Raw genomic sequence first — 13,495 nt, forward strand, 5'->3', positions numbered from 1 at the left:
CCTCTCTGCTTTAGAAGCTTTGAAAATCAGACGCCTATACTCTATTTTGAGGGGGCTGCTGAGACTCCCCTAAGTACCATCAGCTGCCTGCTTTGTATCCCCCAACCCCCCTGACAGACCCCTTATTACTTATTAACAGTTCATTAGATTTGCCACAATGCAATTTTCCAGCCTGCTGGGCTTCTCATGAATATACAAATGTTTTTGGGGGTGTTTCTAACACAGGGAAGCTCAATTAAGCAGGGGTTATTTTCCAGCAGCACTAGATTTAGCAGAAAGTAAGCAGTACTGAGCAGAATTAACTTGTAAAGTACGGTTCCGCAGAGGCATCTGCAAAGGGAAAACTGGCTGAACCAGACAAAGCAAAGGGAAAAAGCAGGGGCACGTGAATACTATTGGAGAAAGTGGAGGATCATAGGGAAGGAAGTCGAGAACCCTTTGGTTAGTGAATTCCAATTAGAACACGACTTGTGTGAATTAAACAGTATATTACCATTTAGAAGCCAAAAGGGCAAAGAAAAAGGACACTTGAACCAAGATGTAGATGGGGCTTTCTGCTTTTAAATTGCATTGGTTGTAAAGTTATGGGACTATGAGTGTCTCCATGAAAGGAATTCATTTTTGTTTGACATGCAAAATCTTTGGAGCCAAAATGCCACCGCTGAATAAAGGCGATGGAAATTACATTTGGATAATGCATGTTCCTGGCCTCTGAACTCTGCTGACAGCCATCTCTCTTCCTAGAATATTTCCTGCAGTTCCGTCTCCCCTGCAGATTTCAGAATTAAGCTGTTCAGGAAGGATGCCCTGAGTCTGCCTCTAGACTAGCACACTGTTTAGCGTTTAGTAAATTTTAACAACAGTTGTTATCACAAGATCAAAATTTCAGCAGAATCACTCTCATCAACATGGACCGTAAATGCCTCCATCTGATTTTTCTAGTTTCTAAAAGTAAGTTTTTTCTAGGTTAATTTGCATTTCTGAAAATGCTGACTGCCCCACCTGAGAGCATATGTCATTCTGTCAGGGCGCATTGCTCTCAAAAGAATCAGCTTCTGTATTAAACTTTTCTTCTTCCATTCTTGTGGTAACTTTTCTTTTTCTGGACACTCGGATTCTACCCACTTCCTCCACTGCTTGGCAGATCCTTCCACATCTCTGTCTATGCCTCGGAATTCTTCCATAAGGGCTATTGCCTGTAATACAATAGGTGAACAGATAGGAATGGGGTATAAGACAGCTTAGTGTTTCAGATAAAGACTTGTTAATGTATCAAAGCCTATGTAAACAAGTTGGGCTGGATACTCTTCATTTCCTCTCGAGATTGACTCTGTACCCTTTTCTACCCCGACAAGAGGATGATCTCTAAGAATTACTTGAATTGAGCTTGCTGGTTCTCCGGCCTGTTTGGGTTTGACCACTGGGAGGCACTGGGAAGAGACTGGAGTGGGGGGTAGTGGGGGAGGCCGGGGTATTTTTCTCCCCAACTCCTTCCATGCTGTGACACAGTTTGGCAGTGGCTTTGTTCCTCTACCAAATGTCATAGCTCATGGAGGCTGGTTCTCTCCCATAACTTCACTTCTCAGTCATTTTAGTAACTGCTCCCTTTTTTCCCCCTTTTTTTCATCCCCATCCCTGGCTGATTCCCTTATCCTTCTTCCCATACGATAAAGATATACTCCACTCTTCGTTAAATCTTTTTTTAAATCAACCCTTTGAATGCACCATTTCTTTTCTGCTAAGACCTGACTGATACACAATTGCACTTATAATTTTAAAATATAATGCTAAATAAATGTTTTCTGCTAAGACCTGACTGATACACAATTGCACTTATAATTCTAAAATATAATGCTAAATAAATTCTAATTAAAAAATTTATTAAAAAATAAAAATATGGAATTTATAGATGATGTCATACAGAATTGTACACCTGAAATCTATGTAATTTCACTAACAATTGTCACCCCCATAAATTAAAATATATATATATATATATATAAAAATCTAAACATACTGTAAAAATAAGGGATAACAGTTATTTTCAATGCATAGAAATGGTTCCTTCTTAGACAAAAAAGTGGGGTAAGCTTAGCATATGATGGACATGTTTGAGGAATTCCAGAACCTGGAAGAATAAGTTCTTTTTAAAAAATAAATTTATTGGGGTGACACTGGTTAATAACATTATATGAGTTTCAGGTATACAATCCTATAACAGAGCATCTGTATATTCCATTGTGTGCTCATCACCCAAAGTCTAGTCTTTTTACATCACCATATATTTGACCTCTTTTACCCTCTTCAGCTTCCTCCCCACTCCCATTCACCTTTAATAAGGGGTTAATATCGCAAATAAACTCTTACAAACAGGATCTTCTGACAGAAAAATGGAAGCAGGATTTAAAATTGGGGTTGGAGAATACTATCGCTTTTTTCTCTACAGCATTATGTTAAGCTTAAATATTTTACAGTGACTAAATAAACTACTGCATTGTGTAATCAAAAACAACTATTCTGAAAAAGTATAGAAATAGAAAATAAATAAGCCAGATTTAGGTAAACTGAAAAAAATATTCATTTATATTCCTTGACTTTTATCAAAGGTCCTGAAGACTGTACATACCGATCAACAGCATTTTACCCATAAATAAGTCAAGAGTTTCTTTACTTCCAAGTAAGAAATGAGTCAATTTAGCTGTACACCTGAAACTAATATAATATTGTATGTCAACTATAACTGAAAAATAAATTTTAAAAAAGTGAAGAGCAAAAAAAGGAATTAGTCAATTTAGTAATATAAAGATGAATTAAAGAACATCACATTATAGAGTATATCTCTACAACTGAAATACTGTATGTCACCTGTGTTTTTTAAACTACATTTCTACATTTGAGAGACCTGAGATTTGAAATAAGATTTAGAACCTGAAAAACCATGTTCGTAACATACCTTGATAGCACTCCATGACTGAGTAGTTAGGAAGTCAACAGGGCTCAGGTAAGTGTGTTCAACTGTGAATCGAAGCAGGAAATCCAATTCAACAGGGTCTATCTCTTTCTTTCTTAACAAAATCTGGAGCGTACACAAAATTGAAAAGGGTCATTTGGTTTCTATCAAAATAACGACACAGGAAGCAATCGCCACTTAATATTATAGATATGACTGAATAGGCAGAACCAAGTTTTCTGAAAATTCCTATAGATATATATCGTGTTTCCCCGAAAAGAAGACTGGATCTTATATTAATTTTTGCTCCAAAAGATGCATTAGGGTGTCGGAAGCCATAGAAATCCCCAGGCCTTGCCTAGGCAGAACTTCCTGGTCACAAAACCCAAAGCCCGCGCGCGCCAAACCCAGAGCCCGCGCGCGCCAAACCCAGAGCCCGCGCGCGCCAAACCCAGAGCCTGCCCATTTCCTTGTACCTCATATGGCATCGCCCTGTCCTAGCCTATCAGCCCGCGACAAGTACCTCGCCACCCTATGACATAGCATATCCCACCCCCATCTGACATAGCTATATATATAACCCGCCATCGTAATAAAATTTTGAGGCTTGATCAGATCCCTGTCTTGCCTCCATTCTTCGCGTCTCCTGTCTCCCCTTTTTTTCATCCTCAACAGGTTTCTTCCCCTCGTCCCACGTTGCATTGTCCTGCCGGTCGGGACATTTTGGCGCCCAACGTGGGGCCCGAGGTACGAAGATTCTACGAGGACACCTACTCTGGAAACCGCCGCGGCCCCCCCCCCCTCCCTGAGCCTCCACGGGCTGGCTTCTTTCGAGCCCACGCAGTTTTCACTCGTGGGACAAGACTCGAGGGCCTCCCCGGCGCGAGTGTGGCTTGTTTCGAGCCCGTAAGGGACAAGACTCGACAGCCCCCTCGGCAGTAAAAAGGCTCGTTTGGAGTTCACGAGGTATTCACCCGTAAGAAAAGACTCCAAGTTTGCCCGACGTTGGAGTAGCCGCCCAGCGAAGGACGAGAGATTGGTGAGTAGGTGATTGACATGGGACAGGAGTTGAGTTCACATGAACTCTTCCTTAAGGGTATTAAGGAATCTCTCAAGATGCGGAGAGTTAAGGCTAGAAAAAAAGATTTACGTGAGTTTTTCAGTTTTGTCTCTGATATCTGCCCCTGGTTCCCCCAAGAAGGAACGATTGATCAAAAATATTGGAAGAGAGTTGGAGACTGTTTTAATGATTACTATCGGGTTTTTGGACCCAACAAGGTCCCTGTATCGGCATTCTCATATTGGAATCTGATTAATGATATCCTAAAAATACATTCCTCAGACCCAGATGTTAGAGAGATCTTACAGACAGGGGAAACAGTCCTAAAAGAGAGTTCCCGCCCCCCTTCTGTCTGCCAATCTGTTTCAATAGACATGCCAGAGGAACCTAAAAAACAAGCTGATAATCAGGAAGCCTCTGCCTTAGAGAATCACCCATTAAAAGACCCCCCTAAAATCTACCCTTCCCTTTTGGCCTTTAATAATCAGGACCAGCTCTCCCCAAGAGACCAGATAGATTTAGAGGAACAAGCTGCCCGCTATAATAAAAAAGAAGATCCCTGGGGCCTCGCCGCGCCAACCTTGCGCGCCCCTTCACAAAAAATACATACCCCTCCCCCTTATGTCCCCCCTCAGGAACTCCCAACATTCTATAACCCAGTCTTAAACCCAAACCCACCCCTATTCCCTCAAGACACCCTAGTTCAAAACACCCCATCCTTAACCGATCCCATTAGGCAGGCAAAAATATCTTTAACCCAAGAAATTTCTTCTCTTAGAGAGACACTCCAACAAAAACGCGAACATATGCAACTCCTAAAGGAGCTGCATGCCCTTGAAAAAGAACTTAAAACCTTAATGCCTAACCAAAACCCTGAAAAACCTCAAAAAGGCCCAATACTTAATAAAAAGACCCTAATGACCTTTCCAGTTACCCGCAGCCAAAACCGTGGCCCACCCTCTCAAGGGGATACAATGGAAGAGACTGACAATGAACCCCCCGACTCTCATAATCCCCCCTCGGCCGATGAGGCCTCTGACACAGAAGACCCAGAAGATAACACTCCCAACTCCAATGATCCCACTGGCCAAAAATATCACCGGCTAGGCATCAAACATATTAAAGATTTAAAAGGTGCAGTAAGCTCTTATGGCCCGACAGCGCCCTACACCTTGGCAATTCTTGAAGGTCTCAGTGACCGTTGGCTCACACCCAATGATTGGTTTAAATTAGCTCGTGCCACCCTTTCTGGGGGGGACCACGTCCTCTGGCACACAGAGTTTAAAGAAAACTGCCGAGAGATAGCACAGCGCAATAGTGAAAATAGAACAACAAGATCATGGACTCGGGATAAATTACTAGGAGAAAAACCCTATCATACCAATGAAATCCAGGCAACTTTTCCCCCGGGGCTGTTAGCTCAAATTCAGAACGCTGGTCTCAAGGCGTGGCGCCGCCTACCCCCAAAAGGCTCCGCTACCACCTCCCTGGCAAAGATTCGTCAGGGCCCCGAGGAGCCATATTGTGAGTTTATCAGCAGACTCACCGACGCCGCCGAACGGTTGGTCGGAGAAGGCGAGAACGACAGCGCCTTTGTTAAACATTTAGCCTATGAAAATGCTAACCCCACTTGCCAGGCAACCATTCGCCCCCACCGTGGAGGCAACCTTGCTGACTACATTAAACTATGCTCAGGGGTTGGAGCCTCCCATACCTTGGGACTCGCTATCGGAGCCGCCCTCCGAGACTTTGCCTCAAACAAGCCTCCTAATCAACAATCTAGATTATGTTGCTTTGCATGACTATGGGAACTCCCATACCTACTGCAATCCCCTCCAATATCACAGTAAACACACAAATCTCTAACTGTTCCCGTCTCTCCCTTCCTCTTAGAGTTCAACCTGTAGGATTTAATACCTCCCCCTGCTATCAGGGACGATTTCAAAACAACACTTTTGATGTAGATCTAGGGTTTGTCACTTTTACTAACTGTTCTAACATCATTCAAGTTAACGGAACCTTGTGTTCTAGCCCTGGACAAGTTTTCATATGTGGGAACAGCCTCGCTTACACCACGTTACCCACCAACTGGACTGGACTTTGTGTCTCAGCTAGTCTCCTCCCTGATATCTCTATTATCCCAGGAGACACACCTGTCCCTCTCCCCAGCCTAGAATTTGCCACCGGGCGCCACAAGCGTGCTATTACAGCCATTCCCTTACTCGTAGGGCTAGGAATTACTGCTGGAATAGCCTCGGGTACCGCGGGAGTAGGTGTTGCAGTCCAGTCCTACAATAAACTATCACGCCAGCTGATAGATGATGTCCAAACACTTTCTGGGACCATCAATGATCTCCAAGATCAGATTGACTCTTTAGCTGAAGTAGTCTTACAAAACCGTCGAGGCCTAGATCTTCTCACTGCAGAACAGGGAGGTATCTGCTTAGCTTTACAGGAACGCTGCTGCTTCTATGCTATCAAGTCTGGGATCGTCCGAGACAAGATCAAAAAACTACAAGAGGACCTAGTAAAAAGACGCAAAGAACTCTTCGAAAACCCACTCTGGACGGGTCTCAACGGACTTCTCCCCTACCTGCTCCCCACCCTTGGCCCCCTCCTATGCATCCTTCTCTTAATAGCCTTCGGGCCATGGGCTTTTAGGCGCATTACTGACCTCATTAAAAACCAAATCGATGCTGTTTTGGCCAAACCAATCCAAATCCATTATCAGCGGCTAGCAACAGGGGACGGCCTCGAAGAAGGCTATCTTGGCTTCCTCCCCACGGGGACGACATAATACTAAGGGTATGTCTACTCCCCCCACGAGTTGGGGAGGGGTATGGGCACCGAGGTGAGTGCAAAGCAAAGCATTTGCAAGGAAAGGGCTCGACTCACAACGGTCGGCTCCCTTTAACTTTCCTGAGAACATACCTGGTTTGCATAGAGGTTGGTATCAAAAAATCTCTACCTCTCCTCCACAAAAGATACCCAAAACCATCCAATAACGAGCTCTGCTCGTTGGAGGAACCAGGCCTCTGTTCCCTCACTCGGTCAAGGCCCACCTCCTTAAAACAAACAAAAAGGGAGGAGATGTCGGAAGCCATAGAAATCCCCAGGCCTTGCCTAGGCAGAACTTCCTGGTCACAAAACCCAAAGCCCGCGCGCGCCAAACCCAGAGCCCGCGCGCGCCAAACCCAGAGCCCGCGCGCGCCAAACCCAGAGCCTGCCCATTTCCTTGTACCTCATATGGCATCGCCCTGTCCTAGCCTATCAGCCCGCGACAAGTACCTCGCCACCCTATGACATAGCATATCCCACCCCCATCTGACATAGCTATATATATAACCCGCCATCGTAATAAAATTTTGAGGCTTGATCAGATCCCTGTCTTGCCTCCATTCTTCGCGTCTCCTGTCTCCCCTTTTTTTTTCATCCTCAACAGGTTTCTTCCCCTCGTCCCACGTTGCATTGTCCTGCCGGTCGGGACATTAGGGCTTATGTTCAGAGGATGTCATCCTGAAAAACCATACTAGGGCTTTTTTCTGGTTAAGTCTTATTTTTGGGGAGACATGGTATCTGCCCTATAGTTGACATAAAGAGTCTTAGATTATGCCCATGATCTCAAAACCTAGATCATAAATCTAACAGCAAATAATTACAAAGACTAGTTTATTCCAATTTTAACACTTCTGCCTATTAATAACATAGTTGAAATATGCTTTCTTATGTAGTCTACTGTTGTTAGATCAAACTTGTCTTAAAACTTGCTATATAAATTGAGAAAGCCTCAGAGGACAAAGGACTGAATTACTAAACAGACGGCAGAACTCCTACAATAAGTTAGTAGTGGTATAGAAACTACATCCAATATACTATGAGACATATGATAGATTTTTCTTATATGTGACAATAAGAAAAACCTGAAATTGTTTGACAGATACACCTAAATAGACACATCATGAACTGGAACAAACTTTATACATTCTGATTACAGAATTGATGAGAAACCCATAGAACATTTTGGGAGACAGAAATGAAATATTCCTAATTTCTACATAAAAATAATAATACCTTACAAAGTTAAACAGGTAAAATGCTGGTGTTTTAAGCTATTTTTAAATTCTAGATCTTCTCAAAATACATTATGGGTAGTAACATGCATTAAAAAACTATTTATTTTATTGGATAATTAATTTTTCTTAATTCAACTTAATTTTTTTAACAAACAAGAAATTGTCCACCTATACATGAAGCTCTGATATGTATAGATTGTCAGGATTTGAGATAGATTATAATTTATGGTTTCCTAGTAGAAGTTTTAAATAGATCTTCATGCATGTGTGTACATGTCATGTATTATCATTCCCGGTCCATTACTGTTCATGAGTGTTATATATATATATAAACACAAAAATTTCAGTGAAAAAAAATCCAATTAAAAAATGGGCAGAGAAAGTGAATAGACATATTTCCAAAGAAGACATAAAGATGGCCAACAAGTACATAAAAAGGTGCTCAACATCACTAATCATGAGAGAAATGCAAATCAAAACCACAATGAGATATCACCTCACACATGTTAGGAAGGCTATTGGCAAAAATATAAGAGATGACAAATGCTGGTGAGGATGTGAAGAAAAGGGAATGCTTGTGCACTGTTGGTGGGAATATAAATTGGTACAGCTGCTATGAAAAAGAGTATGGCAGCTCCTCAAAAAATTAAAAATAGAACCACCACAGGGTCCAGCAATTCCATTAGTGGGCACATATCCAAAGAAAATGAAAACACTACCTCAAGAGGCTATCTGCACTCCCATGTTCATTGCAGCATTACTTACATTAGCAAAGACATGGAAACAACCTTAAGTGTCCAGTGATGGATGAGTGCATAAAAAAAATGTGATATATATATATATATATATATATATATATATATATGTGTGTGTGGATATATATATATATATATGTATATATATATATATATATATATCCACACACACACATTTATACATACATACATATATACATACACACACAGTGGAATATTATTCAACCACAAAAAGGTAATCCCTCCATTTGTGACAATATGGATGTATCTTGAGGGCCTTATGCTAAGTGAAATCACACACACACACACATATATATATATATATACACACACATATATATATATACACAAAACTTTCAGTGAGACCTATTAAGTCAGACAAAGAAAGACAAATACTGTCTGATCTCTCTTACATGTGAAATCTAAAAAAAGTTGAACTCATAAAACAGAACACACTGGTGGTTGCTGAAGCAGGGGGCGTTGAAATGGGTAACAGCAGTCAGAAGGTATAAACTTCCATTTATAAGATAAATAAGTCCTGGAGATACAACCTACAGTATGGTAACTATAGTTAACAATATTGTATTGTATACTCAAAAGTTGATAAGAGAGTAAATGTTAAAAGTTCTCATCATATTAAAAAATTTAACTATGTGAGGTGATGTAGGTCAACTAAGTTTATTATGGTAATCATTATATATAAATGTATATATATACCAAATCATTACATTGTATACCTTGGACTAATATAATGTTATATGTAGATTATGTCTCAATAAAACTGGGAAAAACTTAAAACAAAAATTTTGTTTTATGGCATTTTGTTCCTATTTATCACATACGTTATAAAATGCTTACACCCATATATTTTATATAACCCAAAGGAATATACGAATACTAAAAATATGGATAGTTTATCATTATTAACAGCAGGCATTTATAAATGCCTTCTTTGAGTGAGGCATTTTGGAGGACACAAATAGATAAGACATCTTTCATCAAGATTTGGATTGACGGCACAAGTTATACAGCAAAAGAACTAATAAAAGGACAACATGCTTGTTTCATCTGGAAATGTGGTCCTCGATGTTTTTTTTCTTAGCATGGGCACCTTTACTTAAACAAAATCTTTTGCAAAGTCTACGTCAAAAAGAGTATAAGTATAATAGGTCTCATTGAAAGGAGTGTGAAACCTGGAGCTCTTTTTACCCACATTCATTGTTTTTTAAAGGGGCTCTGAAAAACTCCTAGGACCACTTAGATCTGGATTCATAATTCTGATGTCAAAGAATCTCCCTGGTACTACCTGGGAGGATCTGAAAAGGTGAGGAGCATATCTCATGGATATGTTTTTCAGGGTGACAGTGGATGAGTGTGCTCCAGTGCTCACCCACCCAAACCAGTGCCCTGTGACTGACTAGAAGGTTCTCATACGCCGAACTTCCCCCCGGGACACTCAAATTCTCCTCATGCCACCAAGGGCTTCCAAAAAAAGGTGTCTATGCTACCCTTCCGCAGAAATAAAGTACGGAATAAACAAAGATGTGTGGCTTTGGTTCCGGGTATGCTTTCGAGTGACTGATTTCCTCACCTGAAAAGCCATCTGGGACAGGAAGATGAGCTTGTCCTTCTCGAACAGCGCCTGGCTGGTGTAGAGGAAGATGGCGTGGGTTATGCTCTCCATCAGGATTGCGATGCGCCCCTGCATGTCCTCCACCTTCTCAGCCTGCTTGATTGCTCTGTGGAACAGCATGTTGAAAGCCTGCGGGATTTACAGTGACTGTTAAAGGGTAAAACTGGCAGCTGGATGTCTAGCTAGTCCTAGTCACACAGGGCTAAAGTTTAAGGTTCATCTACGAGGAGAGAGAATAGGACAGGACTTTTAGGAGGATTATATGAGCTCTTAGAACAGTTTCTGGCACATGGTAAATGCTCATTAAATGTTTGCTGCCATTACTAGTATTATTAACATCAGTCCATAAAATCTACCCTCATTTCCTCCCTAGCCAACCATGAATCACACCATGCATTTCTCTGGTAACTTGAGCATTTAAAAAAATGTGCATATGGGCCGTACATATGTCTTGGTATATGACATGTCTGTTCAAATCTTTCATTTATTTTGTAATTGGGTTGTTTGTCTTATGTTTGAGTTGTACAAGTTCTTTATATATTGTGATATAAATTCTTTGATAGGTATATGTATTGGAAATACTTGTTACTTGTCTGTGCCTTGCTTTTTCATTTTTTTAGTAATGTCTTGTGAAGACCATACATTTTCTACTTTGATAAGGTTCAGTTTTTTCTTTCTATCATATCCTAAGAAATACCTGCCTAACCCAAAGTCTAAAGATTCTCTCCTAAAAAACTTCTAGCTCAGCTTATTCATTGAGTTAATTTTGTATACCGTGTGATGTAATAGTTGAGGTTCATTTTATTCCAAGTTGATATTCAGTTGTCCCAGCACCATTGTAAAAACTATCCTTTCCTTCATTGAATTGTCTTGGCATCACTAAAAAATCAGTTAACCATACATTTGTGGGTCTACTTCTGGAATCTTTATTCTGTTCCATTGATTTATTTTTTTCTGTAGGCTAATTAGTGTATGTTTATAATAAGTCTTGAAAGCATGAACTTTTAAGTCTCCATATTTGTTGTTCTTTTTCAAAATTATTTAGTTATTTTAAATCCTTTGCATTTCTACACAAATTTTAGAATTGACTTCATAATTTCTAAAAAATAAAAAATAAAAAAAAGCCTTCTGTGATTTTGATTGAGACTGAAGTGAACCTATGTATCAATTTGGAGAAATGTGACATCTTAATAATATTGAGCATTGCAAACCAAAAACATGGTATAGCTCTCCATTTACTTAGGCCTTCTTTAGTTTTCTCAATGGTGTTTTGTTGCTTTTCGTATGCAGATTTTATTTGTTTATCAGAATTATCCCTAAAAGTTTTGTATTTTTGGAAGCCATTATAAATAGTATTAAGTTATTAATTTATTTTCCTTGTTCCTCATATATCGAAATACAGTGGATTTTCTATATTGGCTATACCTGTATATCCTTCAGTCTTACGAAAAACTCACTTTTTAGTCTTAGTAGCTTTTTAATAGATTTCTTATGATTTTCTACATACATGATCAGGTCATCTGTGAAGAAAAGGCGTTTTTTTCTTCTTTTTAAATCTCTGTGCCTTTTATTGTATTATTTCCCTGGCTATAACCTCCAGTGCAGTGTTGAAAAGATGTGTTGAGAGAAGACATTCTTGTCTTGTTCCTGTTCTTAGCAGAAAGCATTCAATTTTTCAACATTGAGTATAATGTTAGCAATAGTTTTTGTAGATGCCCTTTATCACAGGGAGAAGTTACTATCTATTTCTAGTTTGCTCAGTTTTCTTTTTTCTAACTAGGTGTTCAAATTTGTCAAGGTCTTTGTCTGCATCCATTAAAATGATCATATGGTTTTCCTCTTCTATTCTATTAATATAAAGAATTACATTGTGTGATTTTTGAATGTTGAACCAACTTGCATTCCTGGCATAAATTCCACTTGGGCATAATATATTGTACTTTTTAAATGTGGCTGGATTCAATTTGCCAAGCTCTTTTTGAGTAGTTTTGCAACAATGTACATGAGGGGGCTGCTCTGTAGTTTCCTTTTCTTGTTAGGTCTTAGTCTAGTTAGGGTATTTGGATAATTCTGGGCTGACAGTACTGATTAAGTTTTATTATTCTCCTTACACACTGGTTGTTCCAAAATCCAACCATAATGCTTCTCAGAATTTTTGCACACTGGTTCCATACCACTAGAACCTGCTAGCTATTCTTAACGCTCTTCCTCTTCATTATTGCCCACATCCAATCCCTCTGCAAGACCTGATTATTCTAGCTCCACATCATATCTCAAGTCTATTCACTTCTGAGTCTTTTGTTATCATATCAGTCGTCAACTTAAAGCCTTTCAATGGTTTCTTTTTGCACACAAACTAGAATCCCAATTCCCCAGTAGGGCCTATGAGGCCACATGAGACCTCCATCTTCCCAGCTCTCTAGACTCATGTATTGCCATCTTCTCCCTCTCCCATTACCCTCATGACTGCCACTGAGAGGCAGTCACCACCTGGAATCTCACACTTTTTCAGGTCTCACCCATCCTTGTTTTCTCCAAACACTGTTTTCCTGGCTAACTCCTACTTCCCCTTCAGGAATCAGCTATAAATCACTTCCTCTGAGAGGCCTTCCCTGAGCACCCAGTAAAACAGCCCCTCTATTCCTATTATCCTCTCTCATTGTACTTATCACTTTTACACACACACACACACACACACACACACACACACACACCCTACCTGTATATCACCACTCACATCTGTCGTTTTAAAAACTGTACACTCAGTAACCAGCACAGCCTCAAGCATGATGACTGATCTCAACAGCTACTCGTTTAAAATCTGACTGACAGGAAGGAATACCAGCAAGAGGCAGAACGGTGCAAAGCAAAGAGTGTGGGCTTTGGAATCAAACAATCACAGGTTCAAACCCTGCCTGTTACAATTATGAAGTTTCTTTAAAATCTGAAAATGTTATTTTTTTTCCTTAAAAAAAAGGAATACAGTATTAGGTTGGTGCAAATGTAATTGCGGTTTTTGCAATT

At 40.1% G+C, this 13,495-nt stretch overlaps 1 protein-coding gene across 1 annotated transcript in view; it reads right to left on the bottom strand.

The window, feature by feature from the left end:
• DNAH11 (dynein axonemal heavy chain 11) overlaps positions 1 to 13,495 on the bottom strand; it is a 287,853-nt gene that overhangs the window by 36,720 nt on the left and 237,638 nt on the right. The window contains exons 68-70 of the mRNA XM_081079668.1: positions 10,430 to 10,600; positions 2,954 to 3,076; positions 1,003 to 1,196 (exon numbers count right to left, since the gene is read on the bottom strand). Coding sequence (XP_080935794.1) covers positions 1,003 to 1,196; positions 2,954 to 3,076; positions 10,430 to 10,600 — 488 coding nt within the window. The remainder of the gene's footprint in view (positions 1 to 1,002; positions 1,197 to 2,953; positions 3,077 to 10,429; positions 10,601 to 13,495) is intronic.

Source organism: Rhinolophus hipposideros (genome assembly GCF_964194185.1).
Source record: "Rhinolophus hipposideros genome assembly, chromosome: 18".
NCBI lineage: Eukaryota > Metazoa > Chordata > Mammalia > Chiroptera > Rhinolophidae > Rhinolophus > Rhinolophus hipposideros.